The sequence below is a fragment of the Acinonyx jubatus genome, chromosome E3, assembly GCF_027475565.1.
Source record: "Acinonyx jubatus isolate Ajub_Pintada_27869175 chromosome E3, VMU_Ajub_asm_v1.0, whole genome shotgun sequence".
In the NCBI taxonomy this organism is placed as follows: Eukaryota; Metazoa; Chordata; class Mammalia; order Carnivora; family Felidae; genus Acinonyx; species Acinonyx jubatus.
In genome coordinates, this window is record NC_069398.1 from 18,276,779 (window position 1) to 18,299,140 (window position 22,362).

The 22,362-nt window shown below is 46.0% G+C and overlaps 1 protein-coding gene across 4 annotated transcripts in view; it reads right to left on the reverse strand.

The window, feature by feature from the left end:
* Positions 1 to 22,362, reverse strand: part of LOC128313646 (leucine carboxyl methyltransferase 1-like) — a 29,207-nt gene that overhangs the window by 4,777 nt on the left and 2,068 nt on the right. The window contains exons 1-6 of one of the 4 annotated variants that reach the window (XM_053213339.1): positions 17,946 to 19,132; positions 16,741 to 16,832; positions 14,231 to 14,352; positions 9,186 to 9,262; positions 7,096 to 7,157; positions 3,441 to 3,543 (exon numbers count right to left, since the gene is read on the reverse strand). In XM_053213339.1, coding sequence (XP_053069314.1) covers positions 3,441 to 3,543; positions 7,096 to 7,157; positions 9,186 to 9,262; positions 14,231 to 14,257 — 269 coding nt within the window. In that variant the 5' untranslated portion in view covers positions 14,258 to 14,352; positions 16,741 to 16,832; positions 17,946 to 19,132. Of the gene's footprint in view, positions 1 to 3,440; positions 3,544 to 7,095; positions 7,158 to 9,185; positions 9,263 to 13,196; positions 13,232 to 14,230; positions 14,997 to 16,740; positions 16,833 to 17,945; positions 19,133 to 22,362 lie in introns of those variants that run through there. The other 3 variants (XM_053213338.1, XM_053213340.1, XM_053213341.1) reach the window with 3 other exon arrangements.

Sequence of the window (22,362 nt, forward strand, 5' to 3'; positions counted from 1 at the left end):
CACGGATAGTGCTGGCAGGGCAGGAAAACCCTGGGGTGCACACCGCAGGAAGAGGAGAAGCCCCGAATAGCACGTCAACTATCAGGGCAGTAAGAGGCGGAGAGCCCCGTTGTGACCCAAAGTTTCAGACCGTAACAACGTGAGCACTGAGCAAGGTTTTGTCTGGCTTGCTCCAAATTCTCCCCCGGCATGCCCGCACATGGTGACGAGGTGGCCCTGCAGACCCCTTGCTCCCAGGTAGTCTAGTTCCCTTCCCCTGGAATCTGGGTTAGGCCTGTAACTTGCTGTGGCCAATACAACAGTAGCAAACATGACGCAAGCAGAAGCTGAAAATCACTTGCACGTTGGCCCTTGCCCTCTTGCTCGGAAGCCTGAACCAGTGTGGCAATGAACCCAAGCTGGCTTGCTATCGGAGGGGAGGCCCTGTGCGTGAGAATGAGGCATCCGCATAGGAGGGAACCCCAGGGGATCTCAGCTACAGGAGTGAACCCCAGGGGACCTCAGCTGCAGCTGGCTCCAGTGGAAGAACCACCCAGCTAATCCCAGTCCAAATGGTCAACTCACACAATCCTGAGCAACTTGTGAACTGCTCTGAATTGTGAGTTGTTCGAGACCGCTGAGGCTGCAGAGATTTTGGTACACGTCAAAAGCTGACTGATAAAATGCAGAAATACTGCTATCCCTTCAACAGAATCTAATTCTTCTTACACAAACTTTATCATCAAGAATTAAAAACAACACGAGCAGTCTTCAGCAAATGACACATTAGTATGTGGTCTGAGTTACCAGACCCGAAGTAACGAACAAATTACGAAACAGGAAAAGCAATAAACTCCTACAGAAATCTCTAAAAGCTTTACATGTTGGAAGGGAACACAGGCAGCCCTAAATTATGTGAGCTCTGCTGATTTATTCCTGCTCCTTCTGACTCCTTTACTGGATCCTCCTCCTTCTCTGCCCCTTTACGCTGCTGTTCCTCATGGCTGGTTGCTAGTTTTCTCACAAAGCACGTAGGTTATTTTTGCCTATTTTTATTGGCAGGGAATTTCAAAACAAGTAAATTGTCTGAACTGAAAATACCCAAGAAATTTGCTGAAAAGAACATCGTGTACGTTAGTGTCAGAATGTAACCCATGCAGTTAGACTCAGTGCCTGGACTCATGATCGCTAGAGAGAAAGGCTACCCACAAATGGCTTTGACCTGACAGTCCCAACTATCCACTGTTACTGTTTATCAGGATTTCCCTTTTTTTTTTTTCTTTTTTTGACAAGGAAATGTTGTATAACTCAAGTAACTTAAAAATATACATCCAGGGGTGCCTGGGTGGCTCAGTCGGTTAAGCATCCAACTTCAGCTCAAGTCATAATCTCACAGTCCATGGGTTCGAGCCCCACATCGGGCTCTGCTCTCCGCTCAGAGCCTGGAGCCTGCTTCGGATTCCGTGTCTCCCTTTCTCTCTGCTCCTCCCCGGCTCGTGCTCGCACTCTCTCTCAAAAATAAATAAACACTAAAAGAAATTAAAAATATATATCCAGGTGCGCCTGGGCACCTCAGTCAGTTGAGCATCTGACTCTTGATTTCGGCTCAGGTCATGATCCCAGGGTTATGGGATTGAGCCCTGTGTTGCGCTCCGTGCTGAGCATGCAGCCTGCTTGGGATCTTATCTCTCTCTCTCGTTTCCTCTACCCCTCTCCCTGACTTGCACATGCTCTCTTTCTCTCTCTCTAAAATAAAAATATATGTATGTGTATACAAATACACACATATATATGTATGTATCTACAAATGCTCTCTGGACCCAACTGGGTCATGGTACAAAGAATGAGAGAACTAAATCCAGAGGATAGACAATGAAGTCCAAGTTGCAGATGAAGTTGAAAATCAGAAAGAAAAACATTAAAAGGAAGTTTAAAGTAAGCAATTTTTTTTAAACTAAGTCTAAAACCCGAGATTATATCAATAGGAACGATTAGAAGAAGTGAGTGAGTGGAAAAAAAAGTTTCAAAACCTCAGTAGGTTGGTAATTAGAGAAAAACAGTTCCAAAAATGTTTTTATTGATTTAAAAAATTTTTTTAAATGTTTATTTATTTTTGAGAGACAGAGCACAAGCAGGGGAGGGGCAGAGAGAGAGGGAGACACAGGATCTGAAGCAGGCTCCAGGCCTCCAGGCTCCAAGCTGTCAGCACAGAGCCTGATGCAGGGCTCGAACCCACGAACCATGAGACCATGAACTGAGCTGAAGTCGGATGCTTAACTGACTGAGCTACCCACGTGCCCCTCCAAAAACCTTTTTAATGCAAAAGGCACCGACTATTACATATGGTATTACCACATGGGGGGAAGCCAGGTGGAGAAGGCTACGTGGGAATTTCTTGTACAGTTTTTGCAACTTTTTTTTTACAAATTTGAATTATTTGAAAATGAAAAGTTAAACACGTTTACAGTGTAGTTTTAAGAGGTAGCTTCGCCAATATTAAAAACAGGATTAATACTTTTCAGAAGAGAAGTCTAAGCGAAGCGAAAACAGCCCACGGAGGAAAACACAGAGCACAAATGAACCCCAGAGAATTATGGATGTAATTCTAATACTTGTAATAGCCGCTGTTCCTTATGCATTTTGTAGATCTCCAGAAGTGAGGCAAACTTGCCTATCAAGAGCTCCCCTGATTAATTTTTTTTAAGTGTATTTACTTATTTTGAGAGAGACAGAGGGCAAGCAGGGGAGGAGCAGAGAGAGAGGGAGGGAGAATCCCAGCAGGCTCTGTCAGCACAGAGCCCAATGTGGGGCTCAATCTCATGAACCAGGACATCACGACCTGAGCCGAAATCAGAAGTTGGATGCTTAACCAACTGAGCCACGCAGGCATCCCAAGAGCTCTCCTGATTTGTAAGTGATTATTTCCCTGGCTATGTAGCACATTTGCCCAAATGGTGTGTTTCTACGTTCGCAGCGGGTTGCTGCTGGTTACCACTGCAACTGTAACAATCTACAGATTATAGCTTATGCGCCAATTTCCGTTCAACTGCTTTCACACGCATACTTAATATAATCTCCAAGCTGTCAGCGCAAAGCCTGACATGGGGCTCGATCTCCCCAACCGTGAGATCATGACCTGAGCGGAAATCAAGAGTTGGACGCTTAACCAACTGAGCCACCCAGGCGCCCTGCAGTTGTAGGTTTCTATACATATAATTATCTTCTCTCCAACTTTATGGTATTAGGCATCAGTCTGTTATAAAAGCAATACACGTGATTCTGATGTGAAAACAGGAGAAACATTGCTTCTCAAAAACTTCGAAAACCTCCCTCATAGCCATGAAATGATAAACATTTCAGAATTAAAAACGGAACACGGGTCTCATGCTGCACTTTCACCTGACCTTATTTCGTATTCGCATGAAATCACAAACACGTAAGAGGTTAAAACAAGATCTCACTGTGGATTCATGTTCCATTTCTTTAGCTTCTCTTCGAGTTCAGGTGAATCTCGGAGATCTGCTCCAATAATGGCATAGCTCTTTGAATCCAACAGGTGTCCATCTGGAAAGAGATTATCATTTCAACAGAAATTCATCCAGAGATGATCATTTCAATGGATTTCTTTTCAAAATTAAATTATTTTTTCTCCATTACACAAATACATGTCCCACTGCAAAAAGGAAAAAAAAAATCAGGAAAGAGGAGGGTGGAATGAACGAAAATCACATCTTCCAACTATTAATGTTTTGGTATAGAACATTCCAGTCTTTCTTCTATACATAACAACATAAACCCATACACACAACATAGGCACATTTTCTGTCACACAAATACGTACACACACATCACACAGGAAAAAGAAAACAGGGCCAATTCTTCTTTTGAAAACTGCTTTTCCTACTTAACAGTAATATCAATGACATCATCGTCTGTAATGATTTCCTAGCATTCCATCAGTGGATAAAACAACTTACTCAGCCAAGCCCTCACGATTAGGCCTGTGGTATCTCCAAATTTTCTCCATCTGAGGCACTGCGATGAGCATGTATAGACCTCATGAAGCACCTGTCCAGTTAAGTAGGTCTCTAGGAGTAGAATTAGGAGGTCAAAGGGTAACCTATTTAAGTATTGGTACCGATCGGCTGGCCACTCTCTAGATGTCGTGCCAATTTGTGAGATACTATGTTTAAAAGACAATAGCTTCTAAAGTATTTACAAATACAATGATAACATTTGCTTGAAAATACTCCCACAGAGATCGGACAGCATGGTTTCTTATAGTGGTTCTCGAGCTTTGGCAGTCATCAGAATCACCTGGCGGGCTTGTTAAAACAGACTGATGGCTTCTACCCCCCGGGTTTCTGATGTAGCAGATCTTCCAGAAGTAGACATTTTCTCAAATTCTTTCAAAAGCTAGACATCTGTATTTCCAACAAATGCTTCGCAGTGGTGATGTCACTAGTCCAGGACTACACTTTTAGAACCACTGGAACGGATGAAATTGGCCACAGTTAAAAGTTCAGTGATGGGTACATGGAGGTTCATTTACTTATTTATTTTGAGAGATGGCGGCGGGGGGGAGAGTGCGGTAAGGGTGGAGAAAGAGGGAGAGAAAGAATCCCAAGCAGGCTCTGTGCTAATAACACAGAGTCCAGTGCAGGGCTCAAACTCATGAACTGTGAGATCCTGACCTGAGCCCAAATCAAGACTTGGCCATTTGACTGACTGAGCCACCCAGACGTCCCCCTTGATTTACTCATTCGGACTTACTTTTCATTGTGTGCCCATTTAGATACTTTTAAGTTTCACCTCATGCATATTTCAGCTTTAAGAAATGATCAATTTCAAGATGCATATTTTTTCTCAGTTTCACATTTCTGAAATGAGGATGCATCAGTCAATAACGTTTCGGTTTAACTTATCAGCACCTTTTCTTTCCTGATGGAAAATAAATAGTGTGATTCTTGCAATCACAGCCTCAAAGGTTTAATGAAATAGGGCAATTTTTCAATGAAAGTGTGTCAGTGTTATCATCGCCTATCACTTTTCTCAAATTTTCACTCACATTTGTATTTTCATTAATTTTTATTTCAACTGTCCCTCTCCCAGTATGATGGCAAGATCAAAAACTATCAAGGACAGGACTAGAAAATTTGCCTACACAAGACACAAACCCAGAGTTAAAAACCAAGTGAAAGGCTAGGAAAGAAATCTGCCAATCAACAGTTGATGAGGGATTTATATCAAAGAACACTGCTTTATGTTGTAAAGGATTCCTATAAATTGAAAAGAAAATGAAACAATGCAACTGGAAAATATATGAGCAAAGGAAATTTACAAAGAAATCCCACAGGCCAACAGAAGGAAGGGTACTCCGTTCCACTAGCACGTTCAAAGTTATAAAAAATTTAAAACAAACAAAAAAAGTTACACAAAATTTTTTAATTCATAGATTTGGCAGACTGGCAGAAATTTTTTAAAATGGTAGTAGCCAGTGTTAGCGAGGGTGTAGGGAAAGAGAACCCTCATCTACTCTAGTGAAAATACAAATTAGTCGAAAGGGTCTTGAAGCACGGCTTGGCAGTAGCTATTAGAATTCATAAGGTACAATTTTTTGAACTGGCAATTCCTGCAAATATGCACATATAACTAGGCTTTCTACAAAACTGTTTCACAGGAAACCATAAAGAAGGCGGCAATCTAAAGGACCATCAGTAGCGAATACGTTAAGTAAAATGGAATTTCCATGCAGAGGAGTACTACGAAGTCACCAGAAATAACGAGGTAGATCTAATATGGCAACATGAAGACAGCCATGCTTCACTAGGATGCACGAAGAACAAGTTTCAAAACAGTACGTGTAAATGATTCGCTTTACTAAAATTATACATAAAACTGTATTTATTTATTTATAGAAGTATAGATTCCCTCTTTCAACAAATGCATGTTGATCTACATCATATATATTTATTTATTCAATATATGCATACATTCCTTCAACAAAAATTTACTGAACCTTTTGCAGGCCGGGCACGGGATTCTATTTACATGTGTATTTTCTTACGCGTGATATTTACCTGCCTCTAGGTACACTGTCCATCCACAGGAGAAAACACCCTGCACGGTGGTGGTCGTGGTGGGGGGAGAGATTACGCAGGGTCTTTACTTTCTACTTGACCTGTTTCTACACTGATGGGTCGAAGGCAACGCAAAGGGCTAACCCTTTCATTACAGCTAATCCTTCTGACGCAAATATTAACCAAATACACAGAAAAGTGTGACGGCTACAATGTAGAGAAAGCAGACGTGCCAGCCAATGGCAAAGCCTGAGGAGGTTCTACTTAAAATTTGTACGACGGAAACAAAGGATGGAGGAGATGTGGGAGTCTGTTCACTAGGAGCGTGACGAGGGCACTGTGCTGGTGTAGAAGCCTGTCTAGTTGCCTGATGTTTCCTGTGTTATCTGTGCCCACCATCTAAGGCCATCCTCTCTGAGCATGTTTCCTGACCTGAATTATTAATAAGCCCCTTGAACTTCTCTGTCACACTGAACACACACTGAACACAATGGGACATTCTGGAAGAGTGTTTGTGATCTTAGTTTTAAAGGCTTAGAAGGGAGGAAAGAGTTGTTGGAAACACTCATACTGAAAACTTACGGGGAAAAACTGAGCCCCGGGGCCAAGGACCTAACGTAACAGGTGAAGCGGGTCAGGTACGAGACAACAGTGGTGGGGGTGTGCATTCCCTCTCAGCGAAGCAGCCATGTAGGAGTCAGGGTCTGAGGCTGCCGGACTGGATTTTTCCAAGGAAAAGATTTTCGGGAAAAAGCTCCTATATTTGAAATGTTTGCAACTCACTGAAATGTTTTTCAAAAGATTTAAGATTGGGACCTATGGACATCTAAGAGGGGCCATACAAAAAATTGTTTCAAGTTCCTTCACAGTAAATGTGATGCAGAAGTATACACCCTGTGACCTCATGTGCACACACGCGCAGACTCAGATGCGCAGGCTCACACACACACACACACACACACACATCTTTAAAAAGAAAGGGGAAGAAAAGCAGAGAGGTAGCCCATACTGTATTACTTAGGTTAAGGGTACTTGCCAATTTGCAGTGTGTCCTCTGAATGTAATTCTATAATGGGTTGTAATAAGAAAGGCTTGTGTCTATGGGAAGATGGGAAAGAGAGAGAAATGAGTCAAGTAGCTTAGTTAGTGAAAAAACGCCAACACCCACTACCGAAATGGCCAATAGGTACCGCTACTGCTCAAAGCAAGGGCGAATCCAGAGGACCTGCTGCTTAATCACATCTGACCCTAGGCACACACATGAAAAATTCAGTGGATCAGCTGTCAGAGTAGGTCAGTAAGCGTTACACTCCGAACCTGACGTCAAGTCACAAACTGATCATGAAACACTCAAGACGGAGAAATCGCCAAAGATAGGCTAGCGATATGTTTCCAAACGTTCCAGTGTTTTCCAAGCCATCTCTCGTTTCCTGCTTCTGCTCACTCAATTAAAACTTTTAACCATTATTAATCACAGACAACTAAACAAACCGATTCCTACTCAGACCTGACGTTCAGTAACATTTCTGTGATGACTCTGCTCTCCTCCAGAATGTGCAAAAAATTAGACAGCAGAGAGCCGATTTCCGTATCGCAACCACCATACACACATCTTTCACCCCAGAAACCTCCTCTAGGCTTAAGTGAGAGCCCACCTGCTCTTATTTGACTCGGTGTCCTAACAAGCTAGGTCGTATTCTGTGGCTGCACAGCGTCAGATGCCATAGCGCATCTCAAATGCACACTACGTGGGGCGCCTGGGTGGTCAGTCGGTTGAGCATCCAACTTCGTTCAGCTCAGGTCATGATCTCGCACACAGCTCGTGAGGTTGAGCCCTGCGTTGAGCTCTGTGCTGACAGCTCAGAGCCTGGAGCTTGCTTCGGATTCTGTGTCTCCCTGTCTCTGTGCCCCTCCCCAGCTTGCACTCTGTCTCCCTCTCTCAAAAATAAATAAATATTAAAAAAAAATTTTTTTAGATAAAATGCACATTCCGTGTAATATAATCTTGTATTTGGAAGAGGGGAAAACTTGTTTCCATAGGGTAAGTTAGAAAAAAAAAAAACTTGAAAACTATTTCTAGCTTGTGGGAATTACACATCTTTAAAGGACAAGGTGAAAGTTTTAATGTTTGCTAAAAATTTTTTTAAATGTAAGACTTAAGATTTTGTTTAAATGACTAATTTAAAAAGAAGGGGAAGAAGTATACGTTAAAAACCACTGAGAAAATCTGACCTTGGGCTTGAGGTCAGGGTTTAAATTTCAGCTCTACCCCTTTGTCAACAGGTAACCTTATGGAAATTAGCTTAACTTCTTTGAGCTTTGGTTTCCTCAACTGCTAATAAAAGCATGTCATTCCTGAGTCGGCTCTGAGGGCTGAATGAGATCATCTGAGTGAAGCATTTCACATGGTGCTCCAAAAGCTCTCAGCAAAGATTCACAAACTCGTCATCTATAACTGCAGAATTCTTAAAACATGGACTCAGGGTGGCCCCCATACTATCTCATATATAGTAAATGGCCAATTTGGCCTCCCATTATTCATTCAAACGCTATTTACTACACATCTGCTGTGAGACAGGCCCCTTTCTATGCTCTGGAGATACAGAAGTAGCCGGAGCACACATAAAAATTCAGATTATTGGAGCACCTGGTTGGCTCAGTCGGTTAAGTGTCCAACTTTGGCTCAGGTCATGATCTCACGATTCATGAGTTCGAGCCCCACATGGGACTCTGTGCTGACAGCTCGGAGCCTGGGCCCTGCTTTGGATCCTGTCTCTCTCTCTCTCTGCCTCTCCCCCACTCATACTCTGTCTCCCTCTCTCTCTCTCAAAAATAAATAAAACATTGAAACATTTTTTTAAATTTCAGATTAAAATTATACCACTATAGGTCATTTCTATTAAGTGTTCAGAGAAATTACGTTAACGGACAGAAGAGTTGCAAGGGAGGGGACATTTCATTTTGAAGACAGTTTGGAATGGGGATCTTGGGGCCAGAAAGAAGGTGGGAAGGGGGTAAAAGGGAAGAGTCCCCTAAAATGAGGTCTCTGGCGTTCAGACGGGCCACCTCCTGAACGCTGCCCCTGAATCCTACCGGGCTCTCTCATCTGGTCAAAGCCATACTCACTTGATGCTGTGCAGCTTTCTCGTGACTATCATGGGAAAGTCCACTTCAAAATATTTACTTGGGAGAAGATCTTCATCCTGAGGAAAAACACGCAGTAAGCTTTAGAATTATGTATTCACTCCTACATTTACTGACCACCTTCATGTACCGAGCAAGTACTAGGCCCCGAACAGCATCAGGGCACTTAAGGGTCTGACATCCAGGAACGATATGGGCAGAGATGTATTTTCCAGATTACTGTGGTCTCCGCGTGGGGAATGGATGGAAGACAGGAGTCAGGGGTTCACAGCTGTCCAGGGAAGAAGTCACGGGGAGCCTGAACTGGGGGACCAGTGCCTGGGATGGAGGTGGGGGTATGTGGAGGCGCTGGGGGAGTAGGACCTGACAGAATTTCCCAAAAAGCAGATCGAGATGAATCAGAGAAGGTCAGGACACCAATGCTGACCAGCATTTGAGGGATAAAATGGAATAAAACAGCAAAAATCCCGAAGCATCGCACACAGTGGGGGTGAGTACTGTTTTGTGACACGTTTACTTTTTTCTGTGAGGGGAGGATACAGCGGGTGGTAAAGGGCAGGTGCTCTGGAGCAGGGGACGAGGGTTCGAATCCCAGCTCCACCGCCTGTCTGCTGCGAGGCCCCAAAGTCACTCCACTCCCTGGGCCAAGTTTCCCTCCTCTGCGAAGCAGAGACAGGGACAGCGCCTCACGGGGTTGTGAGGAGTAATGAGGAAATAAGTACACACAAGGGACACTCAGAACAGGGCCTGCCTTAGTAAGTGCCACGTGTGTGCCTTTATCATTGACTGTCACGGGGACAGGGCGCCGAGGTGGCTCCGTCGGTTAAGTGTCTGACATTGGCTCAGGTCATGATCTCACGGCTCGAAAGTTTGAGCCCCCCGTAGGGGCCAGGGCCCGCTTTGGATCTTCTGTCCCCTTCTCTCTCTGCCCTTCCCCCACTGGTTCTCTCTCTCAAGTTAAATAAATAAACTTAAAAACCTTATTGACGTGGGTACTTAGAATTAGGTCTTGGCCTGGGGTGTACATTTATCTTTACTGAGGGCTGCAGTAAAAAAGCGTGGCAGGCGCGCGCATGCGCGCGCGCACACACACACACACACACACACACACACGACCCTGCTCCCCCTTCTACATCCACGGCCTGCTCTCCCCTTGGCCCCCTGGCCATCCTAGCACATTCTCTGTCATGTCCAACCGGTCCCTCAGCCCCGATGCGTATTCATGAACGCATTCTCTTCTCCTCAGCTCGCCAACTGCACACACTGTAAGGACACCGCTGTCTGGACTCTCAGCGACACCCTGCGTGTTGCCTGCAGCAGCTCCCGATGCCCCTGAGGCTTGGGGAAAGAAACAAGGCACTCCACAACCTGGTGACCTGCCCGGCGCCCCCCCAAAGCGCTCTTCTAACGCCTCCATATCCACCTGTACTTACATTCCACAAGTACAGAGCCGCTTACTTAAAGTGGAAAGAAAGACCAAGAAAAAGACAATGGTTGGTGCCCAGAACCCGGTGGTGGGCCTCACAGGTGTGGGCCGGGATTAAGGAAGAGCTGGGGTGAGGATGACACCCCTCTTTCTGACTTGAGCAACTGCGCAGAACACCATTTACGTGCACAGTAACGAGCGATGGACAGCAGGGACAGAGAGGGAGCCGGCCCCCCAAGACAGCATGACGGGCAGGGGGGAGCGGGGGGGCAGCAATCACAAGCAAGCATTTTCCAGTAGGAGGTGACCCTAAGGGCAAGTGTCAGAACTGTGAGAGCCAGCTACCCCTCGCCCTTGGAAAATCTCAGGGGATCTGGTCTGGGGGACAAAAGGGGAGGGAGGAAGGGGGAGACAGGAAGACAGAGACAAAGACCGTCTCCTGACCCATCAGAAGAGACACGCTCACCGATCTCAACCGTTCTCTCTCTCGGTGCTGCCGCGCTCCCCTGCCCGTGTGTAGGGCAGGGCCGGGTAAAAAGCTGTCCGAAGATATTCGGAGGAAACGTTTAGAGCATACCAGAAGATGACTTTTGCTAGGAAATTCCAGAACAACCTCTAAGGATTTCGCTCACACGGTATGAAGTTAAGGACACGCTAAAATTCTAGAAGACCTGGAGAACAAAAGCAAATGCAGGACAGCATATAATCCTATAGCTCGTCTAGGACTTCTGACTTTCTAAAGAGCTTTCCCACTCATCAGCTACTTGCCCTCTTAAGAATGCCGATTAAGGGGTCACCATGGAGGGAAAGCTTCCAAAAGGCACACCTGGAGCTTTTAAGGAACAGACATCTTCTTTCTTGCCTTTGGGAAAGGGGCAACAAATGGCTGTGGGACATGACGCTTCAACTTTTTATTCTGGGATTCCCTGAGCCCTTCCGACACTCCACTCGCCAGTAGCTTGCACGTCACAGGAGGCATGGAAGGCATGGAAGGCAACCAGGACCGTGGATAGCTACCGGAGGGCAGCCGGGGACAACCGTGAGGAAGAGTATCCCATAGGCTCAAAGGAGATCCAACGTGGCCGACCGCCGCACAGGCTGCCATATTGAGACTGACCCCCTGCGTCCTTGATCCTCTGGCCGTGTGGAAATAGGATTCAAGAGACACCAAGAAGCTGAGGTCCCTTAAAGGGTTTCACTCACCCTTTATTCTTTGTCTGGGGTTGTACTGGCTTTCCTGCACCCTACTCTCACCCGCTGCTTGAAGGTGAGAGCCTTCAACTGTCCCTTCGACTGGTCTTGGGGCCTGACGTCATACAGAAGGAGCTCACACATCAGCGGCAGCACAAAGCCTGTGACCCACAGCCAAGCCTCTGCTGGTGCAGCCAGGGGACCCTCCCAGGTGGAAGGTGCATGAGACAACAAGACTAGCCGACGAGATTTCCCCTCCTCTTTTACAGAAGCACATAGAGCTCAAAAACAGGGATCAGCGAACGTGCTGTAAACAGCCAGTACTCTAGCCTTTGCAGGCCAGACGGTCTCTGCTGTGACTTCTCCACTGTGCTGCCGTAGGGCTAAAGCAGCCATAGGGAAGATGGAAGGAACTGGGAGTTGGCTGTGTCGCAGTAAACCTTTATTTACCAACATAGGTGGCAGCCTAAGTTTGGCCCGTTCAGCTCCTGCTCCAAAGAGCAAACAAGCATCATTTTTCTAAAAAGAAACTCAGATTTTTTTAAAACCCTTTAGACTAATGTCATTATCAAACAAAACGAAAAAACTCCACCAAATTTTTCAGACCCTGCACTATTCTCCTTCCTCACTGCTGACAGATAACCTTTTTCTTGGAAGGGGCACATGAGCTTCAGTGTACCTTGCTCAGAAATAAAAATCTCAGATTTAGTAATGATTAACCCACCTACACGGCGGGGGGAGAAACCAAACCACGGGACCACGTTGAAAGGGTGTCAAGCCCAAAGGAGGAGTTTCTCCCGTGGCTTCTGTTCACACTGCACACATTCTGCCACTGCATTCTCTTCCAGTTCCTTCCACCACACCGTGGTCTCTGAGGCCCAGAGGCACCGCCGACCTATAGCAAAGAGCCCCCCCCCCCCCCCCCGAGCAGCCGCAGGGCTCTCTGGAGAGAACAAGGAGGGAATCTGGACGTGGACGAACTGTAGTCCGTTGTTTGTTCCATGCTCCAGTGCCACTGGCTGTCCGACCTGGGGACGGCACAAGCTGTCGGAGCCCGCCTTGCCCCATCTGGGTAACCCCCCCCCCCCACCTGCAGAGCTCTCACGTTCATTCCCGAGGTCATGGATGTGCACGCCCTTCAGAAACGTTAGCTGTCTTATCCTGAATGAAGAATGCAGACGCAACCGGTTAATACTAAGGCTGTGCTGAGGCCACTGATTTCTCGCCTCAGTGAGAGAGAGGCTGGGGGCACCGATGACCAAAGACCTCATCGGGTGAGCTGATGAGGGACAAAATACACACTCAGGTCGCATTAGGCCCACACACTCTAGTTTCTCTTGGTGTACTTCTGCAAGAATCTGGGGAAATGCACGTACCCATGACTGCCACATGACCGACCTGGCAGGAGAACCAAGAGACATCTGTACAAACCTACAAAAAAGAAAACGCAATCAGTGAGATCGTTGTGGAGAAAAGGTTTGGTGCTACAATTCCAGCCCGGAATCAAAGACCAGGCCTGTGGTCCTGATTCTGCCACTAACTGGACCCATTTCCTCTTCTGTGAGGGAGTGTAATTAAACCTGCTCTTGAACCCTAACGAAGGAGGTGAGGGACCAAATCAGAGAATGGAGGGGCACCTGGATGGCTCAGGCAGTTGGGCTCTGACCCTTGATTTCGGCTTGGGTCACGGTCTCGTGCTCCGTGGGATAGGCCCCGCATCCAAGCCCCACTTAGGATTCTCTCTCTCTCTCCAAATGAATAAATAAACTTAAAAGGGCTTTGTGTCATGCTACCATCACCCAGCCTTGCAAATCTCCAAGCTATACTAAAGACACCGTCACGACGACAGTAAAGTCTTTTGTTGTCGTCAAAACGGCAAATGCATGGGCCCCTGGTCTCAGCTACTCCACTGGCAGGGCGCTTGCACACACGCAGGGAATGTATACAAGGATTTTGATCAAAAGCCCTGTTTGTAACAGCAGGAGCTAAGAAGCAAGGCACATATCTAGGGCCCTGGTGACATCACGTACGTGGCTGACAGTGGTGGCACAGCAGGTGCAAGCAGATGGGGACAGGGACGCGAGACAGGCAGTCACCGCATTCCTTTTGAATATATTTCTAGCATTTAAAAACATGTTTATTGACTTATTTTGAGAGAGAGATGGGGGAAGGGCAGAGAGAGAGGGAGAGTGAGAGAGTGACAGAATCCCAAGCAGCCTCTGTGCCGTCAGCACAGAGCCCAATGCGGGGCCTGAACCCACAAACCGAGAGATCATGACCTGAACCGCAGTCAAGGGTCGGGTGCTCAACCGACAGAGTCACCAAGGCGCCCCTGACATTTTTGAACCTGGTGGGAACCTTCAGAAAATTAAACAATTCGGGAAACAAGGGGCGGTATTTTTTAATTTACCTTTAGTCTCCAGAAGATGGTATTCATCCCAGCCCCAAGATTTAGAATCTGACAGTGACATTCTGTCTTCTGTAGAAATGCCTTTACAAGCTGACTGACGCCATGGACGCGAGCAAAATATCCTGAGAGAGAGACAGAGACAAGCCATGACTCAGTGATGATGGAAATAAGCCTTGCCAAGTTCACCACACCAGGAGGACAAAACGCAACACTTCTGCCCTTCTTCAGGGGTAGCGGTTTAGGTTATCCATAGACCTTAGGGGAGAAGTAACGACTTTAACATTCTCTTTTTTTTTTTTTTTTTAAAGCCATTTGAACCAAAAGAAGCACAATCTATCCAATGGTTGGATCAACTACCTTAAGGAAAACGCAATGTCCCCTAATTCTACATATGAAAGAAAAATATTTTACATCAAAACATGGGATCTCTTAGAAATGTGTTTTTTCCTGGCTCAGTGAAAGCTACTCTGAATTCTGCTGAAACTCAAAATTGGGAGACCGTCTGGAAAGTATTCTGGGGTCAGGAAATGGGGCAGATAAATGTCAAAGCAAAGACAGCCATATTTCTTATCGTGCTCCCTTCATCTCCATCCTGTGTGGGTTAGAGCCTCGATGTTTGTAAAACATCACAGGCGGGGTTGGGCAGGGGGCGGTGCACAGGCAAATGGTGCCTAATAAACTGACTTGTTAAGCTCTGGCGTGGGAAGCTGGAACAGAGGATACAAGAAATAAAAGAGGGTCAAAGGAAGATAATATTGATCTGTGTTCTAAACACTTCTGCTTACAGTATTACTATTTTAAGAACAAAATTTGAGTAGCATTTAGACACTCACTGCAATTTGACATAGGGATTTCATGTCTATGGGTTCTACTAGTAAATAATTTGAGCTTGTCGTTTCACATGTCTCTTTTGGGGCGCCTGGGTGGCTCAGTCGGTAAAGCGTCCGACTTCGACTCAGGTCATGATCTCACAGGCTGTGAGTTCAAGCCCCCCGTCGGGCTCTGTGCTGACAGCTCAGAGCCTGAAGTCTGTTTCAGATTCTGTGTCGCCCTCTCTCTCTGACCCTCCCTTGTTCATGCTCTGTCTCAAAAATAAGTAAACGTTACATGTCTCTTCCATTTCACTTTTCTAGTAAATCCTTTTTACCGTGGGTTACAGAGTTATCACCCACAACGGACTGGACATTGGAAAAATTTTAAAAATGCTCCCCACACGCTGTTTGGGAAGCACTCTCCTACTCTGGGGCCCTAGTCTAGCGATGCCAACCCAGGGAGAGGAAGAAGGAAGGCCGGAGGGCTGACCTGCTGCCCAGGGCCCCCAGCACCCAGGGCACCATGGTGGGGCCCTGCCTCTGCAGCGTCTGTTAGGAAAGCGTCCTCAAGAGTGCGGGAGGGAGGCTTAAGGCCTCTTAGCCAGGCCTCGTCCAATCTTACTGATGCCTGGCTTCACCCTCAGCTCAAAGTAAGTACCATGTCCTTATTCTCAGGAAGCACCACTTTAAAATGTCTTCGCATTTCTCATTGAAACTACCCATAGGATCCGTCTTTAGGGCCAAGATGCCCTGCACCCACAAGAACTATGGTCATTTGGCCAATTTCTCAATCTGGCTGAGACTAAGTCACCCTCCTGTCTCAATTCCTTTCACTGCCTTGATAGAAATGACTTGTACAGCCTAACAGTGTTACTATCACTTTAACAAGGCCAAAAAAAGTCTTTCCTTCCATGAACAGACAGTTCACAGTAAAAGACATATAAATGGCTCTTCAACATATAAAAATGATCTTGGGGCACCTGGGTGGCTCAGTGGGCTAAGCAAGTGTCCGACTCCTGATTTCAGCTCAGGTCATGATCTCACGGTTCAAGGGTTTGAGCCCCACATCAGGCTCTGTGCTGACAGCATGGAGCCTGCTTGGGATTCTCTCTCTCATTCTCTCTCTCTCTCTCTGCCCCTCCCTGCTTGCAAGCAAGTGAACTCTCGTTCACTAGCCTGCTCTCAAAATAAACATTTAAAAAAGATCTTAAAAAAATAATCCTAATGATCTTCAACTTCACCCAAAAATAAGAGAAATCTAAAATAAAATTACTGTAAGGTACCATTTTTCATGTATCAGATTCACAAAGATGAAAAGTTTCATAATACACTGTGTTGGCGAGGATGTTGGGAAATAAGCACTTTCATGTACTCCTGGAGAGAAGGAACACTGGAACTCTCATGTTAAGAATGAATCCCTATGTTATACTGCTGGCTTTGAAATGGAGAAGGGGCCATCTTCCATGGAATGTAGGTGGTTTCTAGAAGGTAGACAAGAAAAGGAAATAGACTCTCCCCTATGGTCTCCAAAAGAAACGGCCCTGATGACACTTTGATGTTAGCCTAGTAAGACCCATGTTTGACTTCTGACCTTCAGAACTGTAAGATAATAAATTTGTATTGTTTAAAAAAAAAACCCCTAAAACCCCAGGCCTCTCAGCTGATGAGGGAATAGTGAGAAGGGAGGGGGTCACTTGCCTCTGTTAATTTCGGGGGCCTTCCTCTCCTTAGACAGTCTTACCAAATGCTGGCTGTAAGGGTCATGCCAGTAGCCAATGCTTACTGCAAACCTGGAAGGGATAAAAAGGGAGGCAGGTGAGTAGACGTCAGTAGATTCAGGTTCTCGGGAACCAGGTCAAGGAAGAAAACCATCTACTTCACAAGGCCAACACACTCCCATTTAGCACTCCGTTACAAATGTAAACAGACTCAGCCATCCGCCGAGGTGCTCACTTACACTCCTCTCACCCTTCCCACGGCGGCCATGTGTCACCTCTCTTTATTCTGACTGCTAATTCCTTTCCCAGGACACTGGAGAGCATATAACCTCACCTCATCCCTCACCCAGAAGACGTGCAGCCATTTATTCACTCGGCAAACTCACTGGCCAGAACTATTCAGACAACCCTACTCAACCAGAAGTTCTGGGTCCACAGGAAAGATCTAGAATTGTTTTGTCAAACTCGATAATGACTCCCTAAGTATTTTCCCCAGCTCTGTCATTTCACGTCCCTTAAGGAGTAAAAGGGAAAACCAGGAACAAATAAACAGAACAGCTACAACCTAGAAAATGCCGTTGTAGCTTACCCTCTCTGGCATGCACTACAACCTGGAAAATGCTACAGTAACCTAACCTCTCCCCAGGCCACACGACAGGGAATCAAAGCTCTAGTGTTCTAAGCCAGGGATCTGAAACCCCAATGACCACTTAAGGTCTCCTGGCAACCATGAGTGGAACCAGCCTTAGGACAAGGACATGTAATGGAAGAAACCTGGATCCTTAAGGCCGAGCCACTGTGGGCCTGCACCCCGCTCTACCTCTCCACAGACATTTTGAGAGTTTCCAAATGTCTTTATCGCTTAAACCAAACGGAGTCAGGCTTCTGTTACCTGCTACACCCTGAAGCATCCTAAGTGATATCCTGAGTGTATGAGCTCATTTCCATGTTTCTTGATGAACAAGCGGAGAGGGGAAGGGGTGAGTGACTGTTACCCAGCTAGAGTCTGAGCTCCCAGAGGCAGATATGATATCTTCTCTTTACGTCCACTGACAAGGCTTACCGCTGCCTTGACTGTGGTCGGTGCTAATCCTGTACAAACCTATCCCCCCCAGTCTCTCTCGTGTCCACGTTCACACATCCGCACACACACACACACACACACACACATAAGGAAGCACATACTTTTGGTTTCTCGAGGCAGCAAGTCAGCACGGAAATGCACAAAGCACTCATTAAGGGACACGATTTGCTACGGGCCCAGACTGTCCAAGTTTTCCAAGGGTGAACAGGCTCAGCTGTCTAAAACGGTGCTTTTCAAATGATGAATTATGGCCCACCCGTATAATAAAATCAGTGTAGTAGTCTGCAAGTCTCCGTCTGTGAAAATGCAGTCGAATAGAGTGAAATAGAAAATATCAGTATGCATTCCACACTGTAAGAGTTAAGACGGTTTTGTGAAGCTTTTGTTGAAGTGGGTGTTTGGAGTAAAATGCAATGAAAAGTCTGTTCTCCGAACAAACAAAATAGACTCTTAAACACAGAGAACAAGGTGGTGGTTGCCAGAGGGGGCGGGGGGATGGACAAAATAGGCAAAGAGGGCTTAAGAGGTACAAACTTCCAGTCATATAAGTAACGCACAAAGATGAAAAGTGGAATATAGGGAATCCAGTCAATACTACTCTTATAACAGTACGGTGACAGATGTGACGACACTTAACTGTGGTGAGTGCTGAGTAATATGTAGATTTGTCAAATCACTCTGTTGCACGCCTGAAATTAATGTGACATTGTATGTCAACTATACGTCAATAAGTAAAAAAAGAGAGAAGATGGTGTTCTCACTGTTGGCGGGTTTGAGGAGCACCGGCCTCAAAGGAATCACCTAGTGCCATCTAGTGGTAAAGGCCGTATCTGCAGTCCAAGAACCACAGACTAGTGATTCGAACATCAAACATGGACCTAAGGGTTGGAGGCGGCCTTGGAACTGACCCGGTCAACCCTGACATCCGATGCCAGAACCCTTCAACAACACCAAGCCACTGCCTGACTATGCACCACAAAGAAGGCACTCACTCCAATGCCCAGCAGCCCTACCTGCTGAAAAGCTGATCGAGTTGCCCCCCTCCACAAGCTCTGCGTTGGACTTACTACCGCCCTCCTCTGGATGACAAGGAGCAGTTTCCCCTCCTCTCAACCGTATTCTCCGTCAAGTTAGTACTATTGATTCCATCAAGCCATCTTTGGTGAGGGTCTGCTAAGTGCCAGCCATTGGGGATACAGTAGTGAACCAGACACGAAGATAAGGAAGGGCTTGTGACAGATGAAGGACAACAGCATGGAGGACGGATGGACCTACGTTAGAGACTGTGAGAGGGAAAGCCTCTCTGGAAAGGGAATGGGCTGAGTTGGGTCCTTACACAACTGGAGAAAGCTGTGCAAAAGGCATTCTAGACAGGAGGAAGAGCAGACAGAAATGCTCTGGACAGGAACCGCCTTGGAATGTTCCAGTAACAGAAAGTCTGTAGGGAGGCTGGAGAACAGCGGAGAAACAGGAGAAACTAGAGAGGCGGGTGGTGGGAGCCAGGGAGAGACCTCTGCAGCCACGTGCGGTGGCCCAAACCACGGCGAGGTGCACAAACGTAACAGGTGGGGACAGAACACGAACGTGTCCGGTCACAAGTCCTTATGACTCCCACTTTCTAATGTTTCCAACATGCGTCTCCTTCTGGTCTCCAGATCTAGAAGACTGCCAGTGGTTTGTGGGAGGAAAAGGGGGGATGTCACTGATCTGCCCTTCAGAGCGGCTAACATGACAAGATTTACAGAGCACTGCTAAGAAGAGTAAGGGTCAAAGAACTAGCGGGCACTGCTGATGGGGAGTTCCAAAGGGAGATGGGCAACCTGTTTCAGAGCTTAGAATTCTGTCACCCCTGGGAGCCCAGCTGAACATGGTGGATCCACACAAGGAAACACTAACCGGTCATCTCAGACATGAACGAGAAGGATCAGACATGCCAAGATGTTCAAGACACCGTGAAGGGAAAAATGGTAGGCCAAGAACCTATGTAGCCAATGTGCCCGTGAACACGTGTATGTGCATATGTGCGTATCTACAGACAAGGACTAGGGAACTGGCGATTTCTGGGGTGTGTGTGTGTGTGTGTGTGTGTGTTAATTTATCTCTATGTTTTAAACTTTTTCTCCATGAACTATATGCCATATTTCATCTAAGACATTATCAATTATAAGACTGAAAAAAGAAAGAAGAAACCCTGCCAGCTAGTTAGCTTAATGTTTTTCTTATTGCTTACAATTTTAATTTTGTGCTTGTTGGAAAAAGCCCATTTACTTGTTTGTTTAATTAGTTTTAAAGTAGGCTCTGTGTGCAATGTGGGGCCTGAACTCACAACCACATCCAGAGTTGCATGCTCTGTTGACTGAACCGCCAGACGCTCCTGCAAAAGTCCTTTTGTGCTTATTTAAACGGATTGAAAGGGAATGGATGAATGCAGTAAGAGGGCTAAGTCTTCCCTTTTGGGGTATCTGTGAGTTTCCACACAATATTGACCTTCGGGCCGCCAAGGGCATTGGCAAGGCTGCATCCCCAAGAGATCACCATCATCCTCTCCAAGATTTCCTTCCACGCTACCGACCCTCTGGTGCAGGTTTTGTTACTGAGCCTTTCTCGATCTCATCAGGAGGTATCAATGGATGGTTCTCCAACAGCATCAGGATTTGTGCTCCTTCTGCAAATGGCCCTTAAAAGGCACGTGGACAGAAGCACCCAAAAGCTGACGGTGTAATCCTCCAGCCATGCCACAAGCAACAATGACCACATCCACTTGCACAGGTAATGACAACTCTAACACGACTTGGCAGTGACCGCAGGACACATCGAGAATAAATCACAGCTGATGGCAAAGACGTAAGAACGTGTGTCACAGCATGGATCAAATACAGTATTGCCTTCACCACATGAGCAACAGTAAGCTTAGATATCATAAGCAAACATAAGAGGCAATATTAAGCGATGAAAAGTACCTGTGACATCACAGAGTAACATCCTTAAAACATAAAGAACTTATAAATCAGTAAGGAAAAAATTCCTAATATCCCAGAAGAAAGGCCAAAAATGGGCAGTTCACCAAAGAGCCAAGTGATCACTGAATATGCAAAATAAAGAAACCAAAAAATGCAAAATGAAAGCAGAAACAGCAAGCAGTATATCTGCTATCAAATCAGCAACAAAACCGTTTAATAGAACCCGGCTTTGGTGAGGATGAGAAAGAGGGCACCTGAGCCGCCAGAACTGTAAACTGTCACTGCCATGCCACGAGGCACTTCGGCTGCTGGTACTCAAAGCTGAAGAGTTATATTTACGCGATGACCAAGCAATCCCACTTCTAGGATTTTACCCTAAGGAAATAGTCAAGAATGAACACAAAAAGGTTTCGGTAAGAACACTGAACCTGGGGTTACGCTATCAGGTGAACAAAGCAAGCTACAGAATTCTATGTACAGAATGTTCCCAATTCTGTTAGATGAATGCGTACATTCACGTACACGTGAATATACATACATGTACAGTATACATATCAAGACTTACCAGAGTAGGCACCAAAAGGTGAACAGTGGTCGCCTCTACACTGATGCTGTGCACCTAGTGCTGCTGTCTGTCTGTCTGTCCCCACCACAGTCCTCTGTTGCCCAAACCCAGAAAATAGCCCCTCTCTTTGTGTATCCTGACTTTGTTTAAAACCCAAAGCATCAAAAATCTCAGATTTGGGAAGACCTATTTCGCAGTCTTTGGTCAATCCCTATTGCTTTTGAAATTTTCATGACATTCACATACCACCTGTTCAGTGTAACATTTCTTTAAATCAACTCGCTTTTTTTTAGTACTCGGGTCTGACGTGCTACCTGGGATTTTCTTCTAACACACGCTATAATAAATACCTAACTATTAAAATTTCAAACATCTGTGTGCCACCTAGTCATTTCACATTCCTTCCGTGGGAAACACTGATCTGGGCCAACCGCCTACTCACTTGAGAGCATTACTGACTCTGCCCTATAGGCATGAGTACCACCTGCAACAGGAAGGGGGTGACATGCTCTCCGCCAGGGATTTCTTCACCTGAAGGAAAAGGCAGGGGCCCTCCGGGCTCTCCCAGCCAGTGAGGATCAAGGCCAGGTTCATTTTACTCCTATCAACACTCCTGAGAGCTGACTACAATGCCAGGCATCATTCCAAATGCTTGACCGATAGGAACGCCTACAACCCTCATAATGACCCCCTGTGGAAGGCACTGCTTTACAGACTGAGGTGAAGGTCGGTCCCTCAAGCTGCGGAACCTTGTAGAAAATTTCATTCTATTGCTTTTCAAACCTATTTACCCACCTGGATTTGGATCCCTCTCCCGACACTTCAGTTGCTTAAATGATATCTGTGTGTGCGTGTGTGTGTATATATGTACACACACACACACATACATATTTATACATTAAACACATATATGTAACGTATGCACACATACACATACATACAACGTACTTAAATGCAATTGCAAAAATCAATCCGATACTCTTAGCATCAATT